This window comes from Monopterus albus, unplaced genomic scaffold (assembly GCF_001952655.1).
Source record: "Monopterus albus unplaced genomic scaffold, M_albus_1.0 scaffold6.1, whole genome shotgun sequence".
Classification (NCBI taxonomy): Eukaryota; Metazoa; Chordata; class Actinopteri; order Synbranchiformes; family Synbranchidae; genus Monopterus; species Monopterus albus.
In genome coordinates, this window is record NW_018127886.1 from 6,533,524 (window position 1) to 6,556,780 (window position 23,257).

General features: G+C 40.3%; 2 protein-coding genes across 2 annotated transcripts in view; both read left to right on the top strand.

Annotated features, from left to right (window-relative positions):
- The window catches only part of ubr4 (ubiquitin protein ligase E3 component n-recognin 4), a 56,831-nt gene extending 43,681 nt beyond the window's left edge, over positions 1-13,150 (top strand). The window contains 33 exon segments of the mRNA XM_020619566.1: positions 39-278; positions 369-507; positions 708-833; positions 1,158-1,286; positions 1,372-1,721; positions 1,947-2,071; positions 2,250-2,315; positions 2,766-2,893; positions 3,117-3,246; positions 3,360-3,520; positions 3,746-3,855; positions 4,442-4,583; positions 4,835-4,916; positions 5,115-5,288; positions 5,549-5,670; positions 5,795-5,992; positions 6,136-6,216; positions 6,356-6,443; positions 6,666-6,793; positions 7,310-7,417; positions 7,608-7,724; positions 7,846-8,036; positions 8,250-8,423; positions 8,523-8,622; positions 8,824-9,042; positions 9,204-9,317; positions 9,650-9,792; positions 9,894-10,019; positions 10,113-10,307; positions 10,412-10,636; positions 10,862-10,952; positions 11,553-11,715; positions 11,991-13,150. Coding sequence (XP_020475222.1) covers positions 39-278; positions 369-507; positions 708-833; positions 1,158-1,286; positions 1,372-1,721; positions 1,947-2,071; positions 2,250-2,315; positions 2,766-2,893; positions 3,117-3,246; positions 3,360-3,520; positions 3,746-3,855; positions 4,442-4,583; positions 4,835-4,916; positions 5,115-5,288; positions 5,549-5,670; positions 5,795-5,992; positions 6,136-6,216; positions 6,356-6,443; positions 6,666-6,793; positions 7,310-7,417; positions 7,608-7,724; positions 7,846-8,036; positions 8,250-8,423; positions 8,523-8,622; positions 8,824-9,042; positions 9,204-9,317; positions 9,650-9,792; positions 9,894-10,019; positions 10,113-10,307; positions 10,412-10,636; positions 10,862-10,952; positions 11,553-11,715; positions 11,991-12,055 — 4,750 coding nt within the window. The 3' untranslated portion in view covers positions 12,056-13,150.
- Positions 13,151-17,654: 4,504 nt separating this feature from the next.
- Positions 17,655-19,514, top strand: LOC109968846 (transcription factor HES-5-like). Its single transcript, XM_020615392.1, has 2 exons — positions 17,655-18,226; positions 18,341-19,514. Exons 1-2 carry the CDS (start codon positions 18,164-18,166, stop codon positions 18,779-18,781), a joined length of 504 nt encoding a protein of 167 aa, XP_020471048.1. The 5' UTR covers positions 17,655-18,163; the 3' UTR covers positions 18,782-19,514.
- The last annotated feature ends 3,743 nt before the right edge of the window (positions 19,515-23,257 follow it).

The window sequence follows — 23,257 nt, forward strand, 5'->3', positions numbered from 1 at the left end:
ACAAAGTTTACATTGTGCATTTTACTGTGTATTTTTAGGCCTGCTCGTTGGCACAAAGCAAAGAAAGTTCAGCTGACACCTGGACAAACAGAGGTTAAAATAGACCTTCCCCTACCCATTGTTGCATCCAACCTGATGATTGAGTTCTCAGATTTTTATGAGAATTACCAGGCCTCCACTGAGACCCTGCAGTGCCCACGCTGCAGTGCCTCTGTGCCCGCCAACCCCGGGGTGTGTGGCAATTGCGGTGAAAATGTTTATCAGTGCCACAAGTGCAGGTGAGAAATGGGTTTCTTTTGCAGCTCTGAAGAAATCATTGGAGACTTTGATGTTGAATATGTTTTAACATGGTAGTTCTCGCCTATCAGGTCTATCAACTATGATGAAAAAGACCCCTTCCTGTGCAATGCCTGTGGTTTCTGCAAATATGCCCGATTTGACTTTATGTTATATGCTAAACCATGCTGTGCTGTGGATCCCATTGAGAATGAGGAAGACAGGAAAAAGGTAAACTGTCACTTTTTGGGAAATACATGAAAGTGGAAAAAAGTCAAAGTGGGCTTTATGATTCCCAAAAAATGATGCCAATATCCCTATTTCTTTCTGCTGAGGAAATCAGATGAGTCAAGTTAGTTTTCCCTGATTGAATTTTGGAGTCTGTCTCTGCCTTTACTGCCCTTTAATCTGTTCCTTTCTTGTTCCTGTAGGCTGTGACCAACATCAACACTCTACTGGACAAAGCTGACCGGGTCTACCATCAGCTGATGGGACATCGCCCTCAGTTGGAGAGCCTCCTGTCTAAAGTTAATGAGGCAGCACCAGAGAAACCACAGGTCAGTCAAACAAGGACTTAAACAGTATATTTGTATTATCAGTCTAATACTAGATGAGAAATACTAGATAAGAAACTAGGGCATTAAAAAGATTTAAAAAGCGTCTTTGTCCCAGTTTGCTAATGTGAACTAAAACAAAGTATGGTATCCACAAATATATCACTTAAAAGCCAGGGATATAAGTGTGATTATGATTTTAATAAACATTTCAACCAATAGATTTCAATCGATGTATTCTAAAGTTTGTTTTGCAGTCGTTTCGCTACTGGAAAAAAAATCCTAGTGGAAGCCCTGTAAAAATATTTTTCTTGTTGTTGCCCTCAGGACGACACTGGAGCAGGTGCAGGACTTGGTACGTCATCTGCTAATGTGAACAGGTATATTCAGCAGCTGGCTCAAGAGTACAGCGGAGACTGCAAGACGTCATTTGATGAGCTCTCCAAGATTATACAGGTTAGAGAGGACAAAGTGAATTTTCCTACTAACTGGTAGCATTTGTGTTTCCATTTTCACTCTGGCCAATTCCCTTTGTCTACAGAAAGTGCTTGCATCTCGCAAAGAGCTCCTGGAGTATGATCTGCAGCAGAGAGAGGCTGCTACAAAGTCGTCCCGAAGCAGCAGCAACCACCAGCCCACTTTCACTGCCAGTCAGTACCGTGCCCTCTCTGTGCTGGGCTGTGGCCACACCTCCTCGACCAAGTGCTATGGCTGTGCCTCAGCGGTCACAGGTCACTGTATCACTCTGCTCCGTGCTCTGGCCACTAACCCAGCCCTCCGGCAGATCCTGGTTCTCCAGGGCCTCATCCGAGAACTCTTTGAATATAACTTGCGACGAGGTACAGCAGTCATGAGGGAGGAGGTGCGCCAGCTTGTCTGTCTCCTCACCAGGTATGTTCCTCCTGATGTAGTTAAGTTTGTGTTGAATTTAAGTTGACCACCTTAGCACTCAACACTGCCACAGTTCAGTCCCATATATAAGCACATGCTCTTGCAAGGTGTTGAACTGAAAGCATCCCCATCTCTACTTTTTGCTTTATACTCTGCGTATAAGGTTGACAAATTTGAGCGATAACTGTTGTCTCTTTATTACTTCTTTCCATTTTCTGGCTTTAGAGATCATCCAGAAGCCACACAGCAGATGAATGACCTCATTATTGCCAAGGTGTCTGCTGCCCTTAAAGGTCACTGGGCCAATCCTGACCTGGTAGGATGCCATAACCTGAAGCTTATGAAACACTGTGATTCTGTTATTGACAAATGTTTTGTGTTGTTCACTTTTTTTTATTTAAACAACAGAGGCACCGTGTTTTGCATTTCATTTTTGTTGGAGAATTATCAGTGTTAATGTCAACATGTCTTTTTTTTTTTTTTTTTTTTTTTTTTTTTTTTTTTTCCCCCACATGCGCTTATTTAAAGAGATGCTACTACTAACAGACTCCATTTCGAAAGAGGGAGGATGCTGGGAGTTACGGTTGCGTTGTGGTAAGCCTGATTTCCTAAGCTCGTCTGTTGAAAGGATTGTGTGTGTGTTTTTAAGTCTTTTAGGATTTAGGGTAAGGGTTTCATAGTGAGTAGCTTATGTCTTAGTCTGACAGGCTTTCAGATTTCCTTTGCTGCTTTTTCCAGATTTCTTACTTTGACCATGTGTTCCATTCTCCTTTGCAGTGTTGCAATAATTGTTTGTGCATGTTAAGTTTAAAAAGTCAGTGCTGCATAACAATATATCCTGTACAATAACTATCAGCGTTGGAGTCTGCTTGAGAGAGATGCTCAGCCAGTATATTAAGTAGTGCTAAAATTTCATGAATTGTCAGTGCTGGTCAGGGTGGAGAAACAACAACTCAGTTTGAACTAGCAGTTTTTCAGCTGAGGTCTGTTTCTAAAAATACTGTTATTTAGGTTTTTTGTTTTGTTTTGTTTTTCATTATATAGCTCTCAGTCTGTTCCTCATGTCCGTGAATATAAAGACACCTGTAGTAGTGGAGAACATCACCCTCATGTGCCTGAGAATCCTTCAAAAACTGATCAAGCCTCCTGCTCCCACTAGTAAGAAGAACAAGGTAAATATATACTGTAACTCTGCAAATCAGTCACTACTCTGTCATGGTTTTCATCAGGTTTTGGGGGGTTAAGTTTTTGTTAGATGCAATTTGTCATGTATTTTGTGAATTTGAAAAATAATTACACATTAGATATTTCATTTAAAATGCGTCTGCCCAGAAAATGTAAAAGTTACATATGAAGTGTCTGTCAGTAACCACTTTTTTGTTTGTTTATTTACAGGATGCTGCTGTCGAGTCCCTGACCACAGTCAGGCCCTACAGTAATGAAATCCATGCCCAGGCCCAACTGTGGCTCAAAAAGGACCCCAAAGCATCCTATGAGGCTTGGAAAAAGTGTCTCCCGGCAAGATGTAAGTACTGTCTGAGATACAACATTGGAGTGTGACATTGTTTTGTTTTTTTTGTTTTTTTTTTCTAAAGCCATGAAAAGCTTGTCACTGATAAGTTCATTTTAAAACCACAGGCCAAGAGACTCCGTCCAAGCCTCAGGGGAAGGCTGATTTGCGAAAGCAGTATCTGCTAGAGAAGTATGTTTGGAAGTGGAAGCAGTTCATGAGGTCTAGAAAAGGTGAAGGACTGTTCCCTCGCCTGCTCAAGCTGAGCCACAACAACTGGCTGCGACAGGTAAAATAAATAAATGTTTAAAATGCAAATTTGTTGCAAGTATTACTCTGCTCATTGTTTTTATTAGTTTCATAAGGTCACATGGGCATAGCCTTTGTTAGAAATCAAATTAGGAGCCACTTTAAACCTGAGAAATTATAATTGTATTTTTGTAGCTTGTTATTTCACAAACTAATTTACATCTTCCAAAAATGAAGTGGTTGAGTGAAGATGTATTTGTTGCAGGTTCTTTTCACACCTGCCACTCAGGCAGCCAGACAGGCAGCCTGCACTATTGTGGAGGCCCTTACCACAATCCCCAGCCGCAAGCAGCAGGTCCTGGATCTACTCACCACGTGTGGGCCTCAGACAAACCAGTCATCACTAATGCCACGTTAGGAATGTATATCAGTTATTAGATTTCAGTAAGATTTCCTCTACAAAAAAGTTATGATGAAATATATGTGTGAAAATGCTGTATGTCACAATAGTTACCGTACTTTCCGGACTATAAGCCGCTACTTTTTTCGCTTCATGCCCACACCCTCATCATGGACAACACACGACAAAATGCATTTGATGCAGCATTCAAGTTACAGACGATCGATCTGGCTGTCGAAATATCTCATGTTACAACGTAGACACCTGCGGCTATGTTCGAATCGTTTTTTAGTATTAAATTTAGTGGGTGCGGCTTATATTCCGGTGTGGCTTATAGTCTGGAAATTACGGTAAGTATCAGCAATAACAGAAAAATATTACAGAAATTGCTATGTGGATGTGTTGTCAATGTGTTTGCTTAAATTATCAAGACCCAAAAAAAAAAATCCAACACCGACAAGAAAATGTGTTTTGGAGACTGAATGTAGGTTTGAGCACCTAAAGCCCAACTGTAAACCTAACAACATAAAATTGCCCTTTCACTGTGTGTGTGCCTGTCAGTTATCTAGATGAGCTCAGTGTGGCTGGAGAGTGTGCGGTGGAGTACCTGGGTCTGTACCAGAAGCTGATCAAGCCAACACACTGGAAGGTTTACCTGGCTGCCCGGGGAGTCCTGCCCTACATTGGTAACCTGATTAACAAGGTGATGCTCTAAAGTTGAACAGAATTTTTTAGAATAGTTTTTCCGTATGTGCCACTGGTTTCCTTAAATTTAAGTAGACTCAGGTTGTATTAGATATAGTGAAATAAGTGCACATTTTATCTGTAATTGCAAGAAAACATGCTGCTTTTTGTAATTTTGTGCATTTCAAATGTCTTATCTATACTGATAACACGTCAGAAGTATTATGCCATTATTACCAATAAAACTAAATGTTTAAATTATCTGTTTAGGAAATAGCCAATCTGCTGGCCCTGGAGGAGGCTACACTGAGCACAGACTTGCAGCAAGGCTATCCCCTCAAGAGCTTGACTGGTATATTAGTTTTCATGCTACTCTTTATCTGACAAGGCACTGTGTAGGTTTTAGGTGAGGCTTTGAACACCATTATAGAATGTTTTCTCACAAGTGGACAAGAAAGCAGATATTAATATACATTTTTTTAAATTGTGATTCATTTTTGAGGTTTTGATACCATTTATTTCTTAAATAATTTGTTTGCTCTCACTTCAGGATTACTCTCATCTTTCGTTGAGGTGGAGTCTATTAAGCGGCATTTTAAAAGTAGGTTGGTCGGCACAGTGCTCAATGGTTATCTGTGCCTGAGGAAGTTGGTGGTGCAGCGCACCAAGCTCATCGATGAGACTCAGGACATGCTGCTTGAGATGCTGGAGGACATGACGACAGGTTCAGTAGACATGAAATTTAACGGTTATAAATTTTACTGTATATTAGAAGTTTTTGGGTCCAGATGAAATAGTTTTGATGAGTTATGGAATTCTTTTTTTTACTCTTTCCAATACTCAAACCATGTAAAGCATAAACAATAATTCTACCTCTGCTTTCTACAGAAGGAATAATCCACAACAAATTTGTTAAGTAATTCAGCAAAGGTCATTTTAGGTGTGTTTAAGTCATCTGAATTGTAAATCTTGTATTGTTCTTAGGTACTGAGTCTGAAACCAAAGCCTTCATGGCAGTGTGCATAGAGACTGCAAAACGGTACAATCTAGATGACTACAGGACACCCGTGTTCATTTTTGAGAGACTGTGCAGCATCATCTATCCTGTGAGTTAATGTTGTATGTTTGTCAGTTTTTAAAAGTCCTACAAAATAATGCTTTAAAATTTCAGCGGAACTTTGAATTTGTTTTTATCTGGAATTATTTATTTATTTATTTTTATTTGTTTAGGAGGAGAATGAGGTGACGGAGTTCTTTGTGACCCTGGAAAAGGATCCTCAGCAGGAGGACTTCCTGCAGGGCCGCATGCCAGGAAACCCCTACAGCAGTAATGAACCCGGCATTGGCCCTCTGATGAGAGACATCAAAAACAAGATCTGCCAAGACTGTGACCTGGTGGCACTTCTCGAAGATGACAGTGGTATGGAGGTAAAGTGACTCTCTATACTTGGCAATTAAAAAAAAAAATTATTATATTTTTTTTAATCTTTTGTATAATTTCTTTTGTTGTTGGGTTTTCAAATTCTCCTGTTCCTCAAGAAATGTATTTGATGCCTCTCTGTTCTCCTTAGCTTCTGGTAAACAACAAAATCATTAGTTTGGATTTATCAGTGGCAGAGGTCTACAAAAAGGTGTGGTGCCCAACTAATGAGGTAAGATTCTTCATCAGTTTGTAAGTGAATGAGTGAAGCTTTTAATAACCTTAAGAATAGATTGTAATTAAATGCTGACTGCTTTAAATAGCAGTGTAATATAGTGATGTCATGGAGCCTTCTGGCTTGCTTTTTCAAGGGTGAACCAATGAGAATCATCTATCGAATGAGAGGTCTGCTAGGAGATGCCACTGAAGAGTTCATAGAGTCGCTGGACTCAACCACAGGTTGAATTTACCATTGATTAGCTGCATGTTCGTAATTCTGAGTTGTGTGTGTCTAAATGTATTTGGTAATTATACATTCACAGATACATATATTAATGTTCAGTAATGCTAAACCCATTAGCTTTTGGACCTGTATAGTATGTACCTGCAATCAAGAGATTCTCGAAAGAAGAATAGCAAAGATGAATATGCAATGAGGAAAATTACTTTGCCCTTTTCCAGATGAGGAGGAAGATGATGAGGAGGTGTACAAGATGGCAGGAGTTATGGCACAGTGTGGAGGACTGGAGTGTATGCTCAACAGATTGTCTGGAATCAAAGACTTTAAACAAGGAAGACATCTGCTCACTGTAAGCCAATATGTTATTTTTGTTTTTTTTTTCCTGACAAAAAGCCCTTTACAATAAGACTGTGATCTGGATGGCGTTTCAACCTCTTTTCATTGGTCACTGCCCAAGCAGCAGTGTACAGTTTAGCTTAACATACCTGAATAATAGAATTAGTAACAACAGACACCAGCAGAATTTTGCAAATAAAATCAGATGACAATCTGAAAAATCAGCCTTTTCTCTTGTAATTAACATGGATTATATTTGCCCTGTAACCCATGACTGTATGCTAAGAGAAGCATGGCTATTAATTACAATAAAACACTAGAAGAGTGCTTGTGAATCCAAAATAAACTTGCCTTTTTTAATTAAGATGAACTAGACTCATAAAGAAATCATTGTTCAGTGAAGAGGCTGACATTTTTTTAAACATAACAAGACTTACATTTTTGACCTCAGTAAAAACACAGTGATCAAACTTTTCCTGAGTCCCAACAGCAGAGCAGCAGAATTGACCAGTGCACATCTGTCTTACAGGTTTTGCTAAAGTTGTTCAGTTACTGTGTGAAGGTGAAGATAAACAGGCAGCAGCTGGTCAAACCAGAGATGAACACACTCAACGTCATGCTGGGAACTCTAAACTTGGTGAGTTTTACAATTACTGTGTAACATTGTGTTGTGTAGTCTGATTAGTGGGGAGGAGGTTGACTCTGGTGCAGGACAGTTAAAACTCTATTTAACTTGTAGTGCAGTCTTAACTAGACTTGAATAATACAATTTATCTGTTACTTTGAATGTTGTATAAAGCTCAGCTTTCATGCCCTTGTTCCTTCAGGCTTTAGTGGCAGAGCAGGAGAGTAAGGACAGTGGCGGAGCCTCCATAGCAGAGCAAGTTCTGAGCATCATGGAAATCATTCTGGATGAAGCCAATGCAGAGATTTCAGAGGACAAAGTAAGAATCTAAAGCACATTAACTCCTTTTGAGAAGATGTAAAGAAACCTTTGATGCATAATATCACCAAAGCCTGAAAATATCTATTGTTGATTTAAACGGGCTGATTTGTCTTTCACAGGGTAACCTGCTGCTGACGGGGGACAAAGATCAACTTGTCATGTTGTTAGACCAGATCAACACTCCATTTGTGCGCTCCAACCCCAGCGTGCTGCAGGGTCTGCTGCGCATCATCCCCTACCTGTCCTTTGGCGAACTGGAGAAGATGAGGATCTTGGTGGAGCGTTTCAAACCATGTTGCAGCTTTGACAAGTGGGCATCTCATAGCTTTCATCTTCAAATCAGCATGTGTTTCAAGTTTTCAACATGGAGAATGTCTTTGAATGTATAGAAAATCTGTCAGCCATATACTGAAAGTTGTTACATTATCAGGCTGATCATTTCACAGCTCTGCAGGTTTCCAGAGATTGTTCTGGATTTGACATTTGTGACTGAGTGAAGCTGACTGCTTCTTTGCTTTCTAAGGTACGATGAGGAGCATAGTGCAGACGACAAAGTGTTTTTGGATTGCTTCTGCAAAATTGCTGCTGGAATTAAAAATAACAGCAATGGCCATCAGCTGAAAGATCTTATTCTCCAGAAAGGAATCACACAGAATGCCCTGGACTACATGAAGAAACATATCCCAAATGCCAAAAAGTAGGTTTCTCACAGCTTCAACTGCATAAAGATAATAGAACAAAATCAATATAAGAGCTTGATTGCTTAAACTTTCTTCTGGTTGTGAACTTTGGTTAGTCTGGATGCAGATGTCTGGAAGAAGTTCCTTTCCAGACCAGCTCTGCCCTTCATTCTCAGATTGCTGCGTGGATTGGCTACCCAGCATCCCCCCACACAGGTATGAAGTAGTCTTTATTAACAATTTATCCAAGCCCCCTAATACCCAATAGTGAAAGACTGAGTAAGTGGGACACTTCCCAGATATAGAAAAAGTTAGGTGATGAAACATATAACTTAGCTTGCAAACTCAGCATATCTTTTGCAAACAAACATGCCTACCTGTTTAACATGACCGGATGTCTTCTCGTCTTCTGTACAGGTGCTGATAGGCACAGATTCAATAACCAACTTGCACAAGCTGGAGCAGGTATCCAGTGACGAGGGCATCGGTACTCTGGCTGAGAACCTTCTGGAGGCCCTGAGGGAGCACAGTGGCGTCAACCTGAAGATTGAAGCCGCCCGTAGGGAGACCAGAGCTGAGAAGAAGCGTATGGCTATGGCCATGAGACAGAAGGCCCTGGGAACACTGGGCATGACGGTACTCTCCTCCTCTTTGATCTAAGCTTTCTTTGTTCTTCTCCCCACTTTGCTGAAATGTTGTTTTACATCTGTCACTTTGTTTCACCATGTCACCACACAACCCAGTATTGATAGTTAATTTTGGTTTAAATGTGTGATTTTTATCTGTTTGCCTTTCAGACCAATGAAAAGGGTCAAGTGGTTACTAAGACATCACTGCTGAAGCAGATGGAGGAGCTGATAGAAGAGCCAGGCTTGACCTGTTGTATCTGTAGAGAAGGTTACAAGTTCCAGGTACAGTAACACTTCCATGATTATGAGTGGAACATTTCATGCAGTGTTTAGAGATCTGATTGTCAAAATGCACATATATATAAATTTTTATTTGAAGCTTATGATTCTATAGTCTGTTACTGAAAAACTCAGGTCGTTCCAAATTTTAGCTGATGACACAAGCTTTTCTTCAGACTGGATTCAATAAGTTTGAATAACAGCTGTTGCCAATAATACTTTAGGGAGATGAAGTGATATAACAGGCAACATTTTTAACTCTGAGTAAAACTAAATATTGAACCAGTTTGTGGTAGTTTGAATTAACATTTCAGTCCTTGTCTCTCTTTTCCTAGCCTACCAAAGTCCTGGGTATTTACACATTCACAAAGCGTGTTGCCTTGGAGGACTTTGAAAACAAGCCACGCAAGCAGCAGGGCTACAGCACTGTGTCGCACTTTAACATAGTCCATTATGACTGCCATCTGGCAGCTGTCAGGTAGCGACCAACACCATCATGTACCTGCTGATGTTTGCTGCAACCTTACCTTTTGATTTTGTGTAATGCAAGCTTTTTATTTACTCTTTCCTTCGGGGTAGGTTGGCCCGTGGGCGAGAGGAGTGGGAGAGTGCTGCTCTCCAGAATGCTAACACCAAGTGCAATGGGCTGCTTCCAGTGTGGGGGCCACATGTGCCAGAATCGGCCTTTGCTACATGCTTAGCAAGGTAAAGTCATGCATCAGCACACAGACAGCCAAACGTTTCCACCATAAGATGCTCAGTGACTCATTCTCAACTGGATTTCTCTCTGCTACATAGGCATAACACCTATCTGCAAGAGTGTACAGGCCAGCGGGAGCCCACGTACCAACTCAACATCCACGATACCAAACTGCTGTTCCTTCGCTTTGCTACCGAACAGTCGTTCAGTGTGGACACAGGGGGGGGAGGCAGAGAGAGCAACATCCACCTCATCCCCTACATCATCCACACTGTGCTCTATGTGCTCAACACGTATGTACCTTTCTGATGTAAAACTGTATCTGACCTCATTTGACCAACATTGGGGTGGCATGTCTCATGCATTTCTTGCCCTCATCTCACTCTGCCACTATCAGTACAAGGGCTACGTCCCGGGAGGAGAAGAACCTGCAGAGTTTCCAGGAGCAGCCATGTGAGAAATGGGTGGAGAGCTCATACGACGTTGAAGGGCCGCACTATTTTACCATCTTGGCCATGCACATCATGCCACCTGAACGCTGGAGGAGTTCGCGTTTATACTTCTTACGAAGACTTCTGGTCACCGCACACACACGCAAGGTCTCAGCAGTCTGCACCAACAAGTATGACACTCAGCTTCTTTTTCATTGTTCTCTACATCTTTGTTTTACAACTGGTGCAGGGTTGGTGCAGCAACTTTACTACCATAAACCAAGTACATTCAGTCTGGAACAAGTTGGAAATGGGCCATTGCTAAATGATCATTTTGTTTTGTATGCTTTCATCTCAAATTACAATTTATTTCAAAATAATCTCCCTGTCTTCATCTTCTTTGCTTTTAATATCAGACTCACAGACAAAGCACCAAAGGAATATGCAGTCTATCGTTCGCCTCTTCTCTTCTGGGGCCTGGTGGATCTTGTCTACGACATGTTCAGGGTAATTGTGTTAAAATTTCACTGTTGTGAGTTTACGGTTGCAACAGTATGAGATTTTCTCGGTATGATAACTGTCTCAGAAAATATCAAGGTATTACGGTATTATGCAGTCGCTATTATTATCAGCTACGATGACCCTCAAAGGAATGAAAACAGGTGTTTTTTAGTGGTATTCTCCTACTATGGTATACCAGTAAACCGCTACAACCCTATGTGAATGTTGTCTCCACAGATGTGAACCTGTGGTATTCTACTATGAATGTGCTAATGTATTTTGGATGCTTTGATACACTTTAATCCAGAATTCACTTCAAGTTTGTTCTTTGCAATTTTAGTTATAATGCAGAGATGGGGTGAGTCTAAGTTTGAGTTTCATAATTAGAGATAATGCAGCCTTGACAAATGACAAAAAGCTGAATGTTGAAGTCAATGCAAAAAAAAACAACTGAATATGGTCAAGGGACAGATGTCCTTTCTTTGATGCCATCTAGACAGTCGTGCAGTGTTGTGATGTGGAACATACAGTATGATGTAGTATTCGGACTTAAATTGCAATAAGAAATGTCACTGCCTTTCTCGTCTCTGTTTTTGGGCCATACAGAAAGTACCCACTAGCAACACAGAGGGGGGCTGGTCCTTCTCACTGGCAGAATATGTCCGTCACAACGACATGCCCATCTACGAGGCCTCGGAGCGCGTGCTCAGGACCTTCCAAGATGAACTCATGCCTGCTGAGTCCTTGTCAGAGTTCTTTGATGTCGTAGGTCAGTATATGTACATACACACCTGATTTACCTTATAACTGCCTGATTGTCGAACTTGGAACATAGACTCTTTTGCACTTTAGACATTATACTCAAGATGATTTATTTTGGGAAAACAGGACAAATCTACAACCCAACTCCCAAGAACTGATGCAGCTCTACTTTTGATTTATGACTGGTCAACACTTGGCTTTAAGTTCTTGCCTTGACTACACACTAACTTGTGATGTGGTGCGAATGTTATTGTGAATCTTGATCTCATGTTTCTTTTCCAGGTCTCCTTTCTGAAATCACAGACCCAGACCTTTTCCTGCAGGATTTGCTGAACTCTTTGCCCTGATGGCCAACCTCATCCCACACCCTTCCAACACACAACAGCCCTCCCAAATAATGTTGGGACACCTACCAACAAAAAATATATATCTTTTTACACACTGACACACATGCAGGGTACATACAGAGTATACACCATGCTTCCCACTCACCTCCCTCCCCCATATGACATCTTCAGATTAATTTTAAGCAGAATCTATGTATAGTCTAAAAAAAAAAACTCATCTACTTTTGGCAACATCTCTAACTTTTAACACAAAAACACAATGCTGGTAAAGGGTGGGGGGAACACACTAAGACAGAATTTGACCTGCTTGCCCCTCTGATTCAGACACTTCAGTCTAGATTATAGGACATGATTCAGTTTCTTGTGAAACTCAACACAACACATCCAGGATTCACTGAACCAGAGATGTGTTTGTGTATTTTTTGGTTCACAACTGTTACCACCAGTGAACCTGAAACTTCACCGTTGCTCTATCTTTTAAGGACATCGCAGATTGCCGCAGATTGGCGAACTGAAAAAATGTAATAATTCATGTTAAAAAAATAACTGGCTTATGGGGATAATTTATGAATTCTGTTTTAGTGTGGATATAGCTTTTGGCTTTTCAAACCCCCTGCCCCAAATATTGGGGTGCAGTGTTAAAACAACAAAAATGTTTTGGGATTTGACTTGCCCTGTATCGTGAGTGGCATTTGATTTTATCGTTTCCACCTTTGTTTTGTTTACATTTGGTTTTGGTCAAGGTTTTTTAAAATGACAAGGTTTCAGTGTCACGTGGTTACAGACTAACCTGTTCTTTTCTTCAGGCTTTTGCTGTTTGGTCTTCATGTAGGTTCTAACTGGAATTTGAGTGGTGACAGGAAAAAGATTTTTGATTTGGTGTGTATGTATAAGGTTTATTTTATCAACCTCAGAAGTTAAATGAGGAAAAGAACATTGAATAAAAGTTTGTTTTTTGTTTTTTTTTTCGCCATAAAGCTATGTCTTGGTGACAAAGTGAACTTTGGACTTGTGAAAGATTCCATCTGTTGCAGTGAAATATCAGACCTGTCTAATTGAATAATAAAGCAGACATACATTACATCCATCAACCCACTTTTCTTTGACTGACAGTTTTTCTTCCACTGCAGTTTCTTTATTTCTTGGGCCTCTACACAGTCTAAATTAGATTTTGGTTTTCCCTAAAGTCACACGCAACACTCCTGTGTTGATCCCCAGAACAGGTTTGTATCTTCAGTGACTGATCAGCTTTCAAAGTTAAAGTGGTGTCCTTGGTACTCAAGAGTTGAAAGCATGGTGTGGAGTTCAGTGTTTGTTCTTAATTTGCATAATCCCTGCTACAATGTTTAACTGTTGCAGAGTACCTGCTTTTTTAATTTAACCTATGATTAATAAAGCTGTAAGATATACTAGTGATCCAACGTTATGTCTTGTATTCTAGCTACTGTTGACAGTAAAAAAAAAAAAAAAAAAAAAAAGCACTCCCATCTGCATATACACAAAAACATTTATTTTTCAGCTCAGAACATGATAGTTTGTCATTGCTGATGGAAATGTCCTGTGCAGAGGCATATTCATAGTTGTTTAGTCTTGGAAAAAAGCAAAAGAATTTTGGGTAAAAAATTTTATAAAAAATTTGGTAACACTATTTTACAGGTCTGCTATTTTCTTATTTCTTGAGTTTTCTGGAAAGAGATGTATTTTGGTACTAATTATAGAAAAACATTTTTTTTTTTGGTTGATCTACTGAGGTTAATATCATTTAATATTTGAAATTTTATTCTTCATTTAGCCGGAATTGTATGGTTGTTTGTAGAAAGATGTTACGCCTGTGCTCTGAATAAAAGGTTCAAGTTTGTGCTAGCGTAGCATTTAGAAGTAACTGATCAGCCCGATTTTTACCTGTAATTGGTTCCAAATTATATGATTCTCTCCACTAAAAGTCTGAGGACATTTTTTGGAAATAGACAGGGGATTACAGACCTGTAAAATAAAGTGTTACTGGAAATTTCGCCTGCACTTCTGAGGTGTTGAGCCCAGAATCCAGTTGTTGCCGTATAAAGGCCATTAGAGGGCGATATTCATTCAAACTGGTTTGTGATGTTCACTATTTTCAGTGTCAACTCTGAACAAAATGCAAAATCTGTTAACAATAAAACTGAACACAGTGACTGGTCAAAACACTGGCATTGGGGAAATAAGGGTTTCTAACGGTCAAAACTATTTTCAAATAAGCACATACTGCACATATCACTCATGGCTTTATATATGACAGGTAAAAGTATCACTGTACAAACTAACAAAATATAGTATGCATTGGCATAAACGTTTCCCTTTATACAAGGGAATATGGCTTCAAGTTGAACAAAATCTCAACAACTTGGTCTGAGTGACCTGTTTAAAAGAGGACTAAGGCTTAAGGCATAAAATGCACAGTTTAACGCCCATTTGAGGGCCAATAAGTTCACAGTGTAAATGGTCATAGATGGATTAAAAACTCCCATCAAGTCTACCTTTACATATACTTGGTGAAAACACCCAAATAAAAGTTTTAAAATGGAAAAAAAGCTTTAAAATATTTTTCGATCTGAAAAATGTTTTCAATGTGGACCTTCTTGACATAGTGCCATTATGTGCTATGCGTCAGGGCTTGTAGATTAAAACGGAAAAAAAGCTTTAAAATATTTTTCCATCTGAAAAATGTTTTCAATGTGGAACTTCTTGACATAGTGCCGTTATGTGCTATGCGTCAGGGCTTGTAGATTTTCAAACACACAGTCCCACATGTTTGTATTGATGTGTGTGTCTGCTTGTCACGGTCAGCACAGCGGTGCCACATCCTCGGCAGGTGAAGGAAACAGCCTCATGGCCCCTCTAGAGGATCTGGTGTAGCCGTTGTGGAAGAGCAAGGCCTTCTTCACTGTGAATATGGAGACCGTCTTGTCCCACACGTCAGAGTGAGACACTCTAGTGGTGAGTTGGCTCTCCAGGGATGTGCGGAGTCTCACCGCTCTGTCTGTGCACTTCCTCTCAAAAATCATCATCTTACACATCCTGGGCAGGGACAACAAACATCAGATTAATGTTGGATACACAGACAGCGGGTTTAACTTGGGTTGATAACAGTAGCCCTCAATCATAGGACCTATGTAAAGGGTTGAGTCACGACAAGTCTTATTTTCTTTCCACTAGTGTTTTTGAGCTATTTCTTTCCTCACGTGTTTAGATATTTATGAGACTGCTTCTGCTGCTGCACCAAAGGAGGTAAAAGGAATCTGTGGTTCACCCAAGCAGGGAACAACCTAGAAATTTCAACAGCAGCAGGTATTTCCATTATCAGTTTCCGTGGTACTCCTGGTAGTTTACAGACCTCTTTGTGAAACGTTTTCATTGACTATGCCTTTTACTGAAGATTAGTGCCTGTGAGTTGTTCAGCGTATTCTGTGGATTGGAAATGTGGAAATCCACATCAATTGCATCAGTAAAACTCAGACATGCAAATAAAACCTAAACTAGGCCCAAGTGTGAAAATGTTTTTGGTCATTTGGGTGAACTGACCCTTTAACAGCAACAACTGTCCAGCAGTCAGTCAAAAGCTTCAGTAATAACTGGTGAGTCAAATATTTGTATCACAAAGGTGCAAAAGTTGGATACAAAACCAAAACTGCTAAACATTCCTGACCCTATGACCTTAAATGAAAAAACATTTTAAAGAAAAGAAATGATCTGAAGATAAGCAAATTAAACTTCTGCAGATGAGTTTTATCCATCTGAGCTTACGTTGTGTGATGATCCTTCATGTTGTCTATGCAGTCAGATGGCGTCCACTTAGTCCAGGCCTGGGTCAGGTACAAGAGAGTTATGATTTTACCCATGAAGAAGTCCATCCTTTATATACTCATACCAGCCTTCCCATTTCTTTAATGTTATGCTGGTTCTCACACGGGTTGGCCAATCACAAAGTAATCGTAGGACAATAGCATGTGAATGAATAAGTTGAATTCATGGGGTACATGGCCTCAATCCACACAAACAGGTGGGAGGGGCCCTCTGTTGGGCTCTCAGCTGATGCATTACAAAGATGGAGATATTCTCGTTAGCTCGACTGGGAGTGTATGTGGTGAGAACACTGGGTAAAAACATCTGCCGGGATGTGCTACATGGAGGGCATTTAACAGCATGGTGGAGGTGTTATGTCAAAAGCTGAATGAGTATTTGAATAAATTTAGAAGTTGCCGCTGTAAGAGTCGCATCACAAATTTAATGACAACTGCCAGTTCTTTAGTTTGTCATGTTACTTTTAACCAAGTCATGTTTCTGTTGCAGCACCCATGTAATGTGGATTTATATTCACAACAGTTTATCTCACATACAAAATGACAAAATGATTTTTAGACCCTTTCCTTTACAAACTTAAAAAAGTCATCAAATTATCCTGTGCCGCCCCACCCCACGCTTTTCTTTTTATCTAACATTCTGTCTCTATTTCAGCCTCTCCAGTTCTCACGGTGAGTGTCTCCAATGCTTGATTGGCTGACAATAGTGTACGATCCGTCCAGATGGTGTGCCTAGAAGCCCTGTTGACAGCCGTGTCTTCCTGGGTGTGTGTGTGTGTGTGTCGTTCTTTGTTTGATGGGGCACACTTCCTTTGTGCAGCCAGCCTCAGTGTCATTAACACTAAAGTATGGGAAGCCCGGGAACACAGTCGCTCCCACGTTCCAAACAGGCAGGAAGGGAGCGTGTGACTGAGACGTGGCCAGAGGCAGCCAGATCAGCCAACTGTGTGTGTGTGTGTGTGTGTGTGTGTATGAGGGAAAGTGAATGAGAGTGTGGGGATTTGCCTGATGCATGAGCATGTGCTGGGAGTGTGGAAGCTGTTCAGATGCTTAGAGCTGTATCTAAAACAAATAGCTCAAGACTATCAAGAAGTCTCGAAATAACCCCTTATTGTTTTATGATGTAGTGGTTATTTTAAAGTGCCTGAAAATATGTCCCCTTTGAATTAAATAGTAGCTGAATAATTAACAAGTAAGTAAAGAAAAACATAATTAGTTATAAACTGACTATGTCATTTACACTAAACTCCCAACCTGTCAGCAAACCTGCTTCCTCAGGACTCCATAGTTTTAAAAATGTCATTTTTAGTTAAGTTAACATTGTATTTACAAAAATAATTATTGAGATCTGGGAGCATGGCAACATAACATAAAGTCCAACAAGGCAGGAAACACGAGCACTGAGACAATAACACTAATAAACAAAACTAACAAAATAATTTGCATGAAAACTTGGATGTCAGTGATCACATTTCTTTGTACAGGAAATCTGTATGCTTAGGTTTTTTCCAACAGATATTTTGGATAATTATGATTTGTGAAAGTACCTGACATCACTTTGCCCACTCCATACCGGTCAGACATGCACAGACAAAACAGAAACTCAAAAATCTCTCCTGATTTATATAATAACATGCTCATAAAAATCTAGTTGTTATGGGGACATGTTCTCCTTTCCTTATCAAGCAGATTTTTTAAGCTGTAAAACTTGCAGAGAAGCTCTTTTTCTATCAGCCTCAGCTGTTGCACCGCTGTATGAAGGAAGTCTTCCATCTCAAACTGGTCAAAATGGCAGCATATAGGTCTTTTCAGATGGCTGGCCCTATGTAACACCCACGTGTGCCTGGTGGCTGAGGCACTTTGTGCTCAATTACGTGGCGGTGGCGATGACAGGGGACAGCGGCGTGCTTCCCTCTGGGGTCACCACTTTCCCATATCAACACAAGCACTGGGTCAGTCTCTCAGCTACACCCCCCACCCTCTCCACCCTGGGTTCTTTCTCTCACAATCTATTCCTCCACCTGCTCCCCAGAGATACTCTCATTGTACCCACAGCTATAAACACTTCATTGAGCATGTGGCAGCCCCGCGTTCCTCAAAGCCCTTCCCAGTGCTCTCATTGGCCCAGGGACTGTGAGAAACTCCAACAAGCCCAAGACCCACACATTCATATGGAGATTTGGGTGTATAAATACAGGGCAGGGGCAGAAGAGAAGGCAGCTCAGATTCAACTGGCTCTTCAGACTGAACAGGAGTGACTCTGACTGCAGCGATGGCACCCACTGTGTTTGGACAAGCAAGCTACTCTAAAGAACACCTGACTCCTGCTCATAAGGTAGATGTCCTTCTATATACTTTCTTAATGCTCTTGATGAAAAGCGTTCATATATTATGAAAATGTTTCCAGTCTGTAAGTGGACTAAATGTTTTGGGTTTTTTTCTTCTTCAGCTTAGAAAGCCAATGGTGGAGAAACTGCGCAGAGACCGCATCAACACCAGCATTGAGCAGCTGAAATCCCTGCTGGGTCCAGAGTTCCTCAGGCAGCAGCCTGACTCCAAGCAAGAGAAAGCAGACATCTTGGAGATGGCTGTGTCCTATCTGAGAAGCTGGCAGCAGAAGAAGCAGCAGTGTGCCAGCATGGCCTCTGGCTTGGTGACAGCCGGCGACGGCTACTCCCGCTGTGTACAGGAGGCCATCAGCTTCCTGGCCCACTGCGAGGTCCAGACCCAGGCCCACAGACGCCTGATCAGCCACTTCCAGGGCCTGCAGGCGTCCGGCAGGTCCAGCCACAGTCCCTGCACCCTCTCCCCTCCTGGCTCTCCTCTCCATCAGGTCAACTCCAACAAAGGTGTGAGCCAGGCTGGCGGTGCTCTGTGGAGACCCTGGTAGGATGGAGGCAGCGTGAAAAGAGAACGAGAGCTACATCAGTGAACGTCATGGACAGAAAGTTGAAGACTCATTGGAGTCTGTTTCCTTTTGCTTTGGCAGGAGATTGAATATTTCTTAGTGTTTTGCTAGTGTGGGTGAAAAGGCACAGCGTGCCAGTATTCCTTAGGAAGGACTGAAATGATTCAGGTTTTACTGAATATGTACACCATGTGTATACACATCATATATTGTGTAATATAGGGTTTTTACTCTGTGATTGTGTTTATTGTTCCTGTTGGAAAACTAGATTTTATTTAGCTTGCAAACAGCTGAATTATCTTCTTATAAGACCCATGTTGGGTTGAAATGTTTTCAGTGTTTGAGACAGTTTTAATGAAATGTCTGTCTTTGATACCGAGTATCACTAATTGACAGTTTCATCAGCTTGATGATGATGAATCAACAACATGGATCCCATGGATCCAGTTTTACTGTAAATCGCATTATGATTAGATTTTATTCTAACTATTTGTAACCATTATTTGGTCTGTTTCTGAAAGTGTGGTACTGCTGAGATTTTACCTGTTAACTGTTCAATTGTGATGTTCATAAGAGATATTTGTGTATCTTCACATGAAAACCTTTTATAAAGGCATGTTATGTTGACATCAGTCTTTGCTGAAAGAATTTGAATGAATTACTTCTTTGAGAAGTTTGTCTTTGAACTAAAAAAATAAATGGAAAACTTCACACGAAGTTTTGCAGACATGAACAATAGTGATGTTTTTGCTTTTTTGTCGAAAACTGCTGTGTTGAGTGTCAGAAGACAAAGTACACAAAAAAATCATATATACATTTGTCTCGAAAAATCATATAATGGAGTCATGTTTCTCTCATGGCCTTACTTCTCACATCAGCTTCACTCATGGACCTTGCTCAGGGACCAGGTTTGAATCCTGTAACAGTCTGAGTAGCCTGTCAGGTCAGTATAGGTGATGGTGCATGTTCACTTTGTTTTCCTTTCTGCTGAGTCAGTAGTAAGTGTGTGTGTGTGTGTTCATGCTTTTGAAAATACAGCTTTCATTTTGTTTAGTTAGAATCAAAAAATTGTCAGAATTAGACATACTGTGGCAGAGACTGTGCACATAACTCCATTGGAGGTGTCTCTCATTTAAACAGTAATGCTGAACACATTTACACATTTGGTATTCTCTGGTACACTGGTACAAAATGGAACAAAATTGTATTTATTCTGTTACTAATGTGCAGACAACATAATAATATCTAGATGCCCAGGTAGTGTGTTTTGACAGGCAGTGATTTGTTGCTAAAGAACATTTTTCAGCTTTAGTCAGTGGTGGAAAAGGACTCAGATTGTTTACTTAAGTAAAAGTAACAATACCATAGTGTAAAAATACTCTGTTACAAGTAAAAGTCCTACATCCAAAATGTTACTTAACTAGAAGTACAAAAGTATTATCATAAAATATACTTAAACAATCATAAGTAAAAGTACTCATTATGCAAAATGTCACCATTTACATTAATGTATCTCATATTAGTCAATTATAATTATTGATGTATTATTGTGTACAACAAATTTAATGTTACAACCGATAAAGGAAGAGCTCATTTTAACTACTTTATATGCTTATAACTTGAATTACTGCTGGGTAGCTGCTGGGTAGCTTGTCAATTTTACACCAAGGATCAATAAATCTTGTCATTATACTGTATTTTGTTTTATAAACCTCATTTTGAAAAGTAGCTAGTAACTGAAGTTATCAAATAAATATAGTGAGTACAAAATGCAATATTTTTTCTGAAATGTAGTGAAGTCAAAGTATGAAGTAGCAGAAAATGAAAATAATCAAAGTACAGTACCTCAAAATTGTATCAGTTATGTTTAAAAACTGTCATTAACATTATTCTGGGAAATGTTGATATGAAAAACAAATTTCACTGCAGGTGGTTGTGCAGCTGTTCTTTGGTATGTCATACTTTTTCACTTGTATTATTATGATTGCTGTTGTTATTATTATTCATTCAGTATTTCCCACAGGGACCGTTAGCATCATCTTATCTTACTGGCACACAGGTGTTTAAACACCAGGAGACACTCCTGCATGTCATATGTCCCACTTCTGTTGTGGTGGTTGTGGTATGTTGTCCAGTGCTTGAATCATGTCTCAAGTACCACAAAAGTCTTTCACAACTATTTGTGTGGGCAGAGGTTTGTGAAGAGTACGGCATGCCTGGGACTTTCTCAGGGTCTAGCTGGCCAGGCCAGATGGTCTGGCTGGAGCGGTCTCCCCTCCCCCTTCAACAGGAGATCAAACACCGTAGCTAATGTGATGTGTAACAAGACACACTTCTATTGTTCCTGTCTCAGGGCCAGTGAATAGGTGCAGAGTGTGGGAATCGGGAGATACTGCACTCACAGAGAGAGATGGCTGATGGGAGGCTGCAAGTCAGAGCAGTGACTGAGACTTTATGACAGGATTTCTTTCAGGTTGCTCGTCTTCACACACCTTTAGACAGAGTTCAGCAGTCGTGTGGTGCACATTAACTCTCAGAGGCACAAATTCACACAAACATGTCAACAATGAAGTCAGTGGAGAGGACATAATAAAGCCAAACGTGAATGTGACTTAACAGCCTGTGTGGAGAAATAGAAGACTAGGCATTTCTTCTGGCTTTGAATGGATGTGATGGTGATTACTTGACATTTTAGAACATCACATGTGACTCCCACAGATGGGCACAGGAGCGAAGTAACTAAGCACACTGACTCAAATGCTGTTGTACTGTACGATTACTCACTGCTGGGTCCTTAACAAGACATTTCCCTATGGGTACTTGCATTATTTTAGTGTAGTTTATTTTTATTCTCGATGTCTTTTAATAATTTTTAAATCTCTAAAGTACTTCGAAACACTACTTTATACTTCATTTATCAAATAAGCCCATAAAATGTTGCTGTTGCCTTGTTTTGATATTTATTTATTTGTTTACAATGCTTGAGCAAATTCTGGCAGCTTGTAAAGGAGCGTGTTAGTGATCTGAAAGTTTGGAAAAAATTAAATATTAATTTACCTTCAATTTTTAGGACATTTGTATTATTTCATTTATTCTAATTTTAGTTGTTTACTTTCAGTTTACATGAGGTGGAAATGTTGCCAGTGTGTTGTTAGGTATTTTTAGTCAGATAGAAATTGGATAGATACTTTATGTATTAGAAATGTTTAGTGGAGATAGGATGTCTAGTTAGACTGTTAAATGCTTAGACATGCTTATGAGTTTCTACAGGGTACATCTGGTCAAGGATACTAGAGAGAAGAGTTGATGACTGTCAGCAGACAGGGTGTTCAATATTATTATTATGATGTGTATAACTGTAGCCTTAGCCATATTATGTTCTTATGTCTAATGTCACAACATGTACTAGAAGTCGTGTGAGAATGTTTTTAGCTACACACCACTTAATCAACAGACACACACACATTGATTTGCTCCATGTTTTGACTACTGCTATGACCAGCTGCAAAGCTGGCACCAGAGACGTCTCGGTTGATGTTTCTGTGTAGTATGGGGCTAGCCCAACCGAGGGGATATAATGTATAGGCCTGGTGGGTTCAGGGTCTTTCATCTTACATCTGCCTGCGAGCAGGTTGGAGGTGCAAGATACCTGAGCGTGTAATGTTAATTTTGCCTGTGATCCTTTGAATAAATCAGCACTGTTTTGAAGTTACTTGGACTGTCTCGTCTCTCAGAGTTAGCAATGGTAACAAGAACCAAAGTCTAACAGTGTGATCATACTTTAAAAGGACATGGTTTTGTTGTTGTTGTGGTTATGTTTAATCTTTATTATAAGTTATTTAATGTTGACATCAATCATTGCTAAAATAATCTTAGGTAAGTGAGCTACTTGAAAAAAGGAAAACTTTACATGAAGTTTTTATTTTTTGCAGAAAATTGCTCCGCTGAATGTCAGAGGACAAAGTACATAAAAAAAATCATACTTTAAAACTGTGTGTTGGTGCCTACACTTAGTCTTGGCAGATCATATAATGGAGTGTAGTTTTTCTGTTATGGCGTTAAAACTTGGCTGAAGCCTTAAAGAGTCCACACAGACCAAATGCAGACTTTGTGCTGAGCAGTGAAGCCACTTGACTTGATTTTTCCCAGATGGGCTGATGCACAGAGTTTCTGTTTGTCCTGCAACAAAAGAACAATTAACATTCCTGGTGGAGCATTGGGGAGCAGTGTGGCTTTTGTAGCTCATTTACCCTGATGTTGGGGACTGGTGGGAAACTGGAGAGACTGGACTACTCACACTGCATCCATAAGGCAGGCTTCACATCTGGGGCCAGCCAGTGATGGGGGCCCCCGGAGGCACACTGCCACCCTGCTCATAATGCCATTAACTTGACACTAATTTGACACAGTTCACTTACAACAGGGCCTGCAGGCCTTTAGGGGAAATAAGAGAAGATC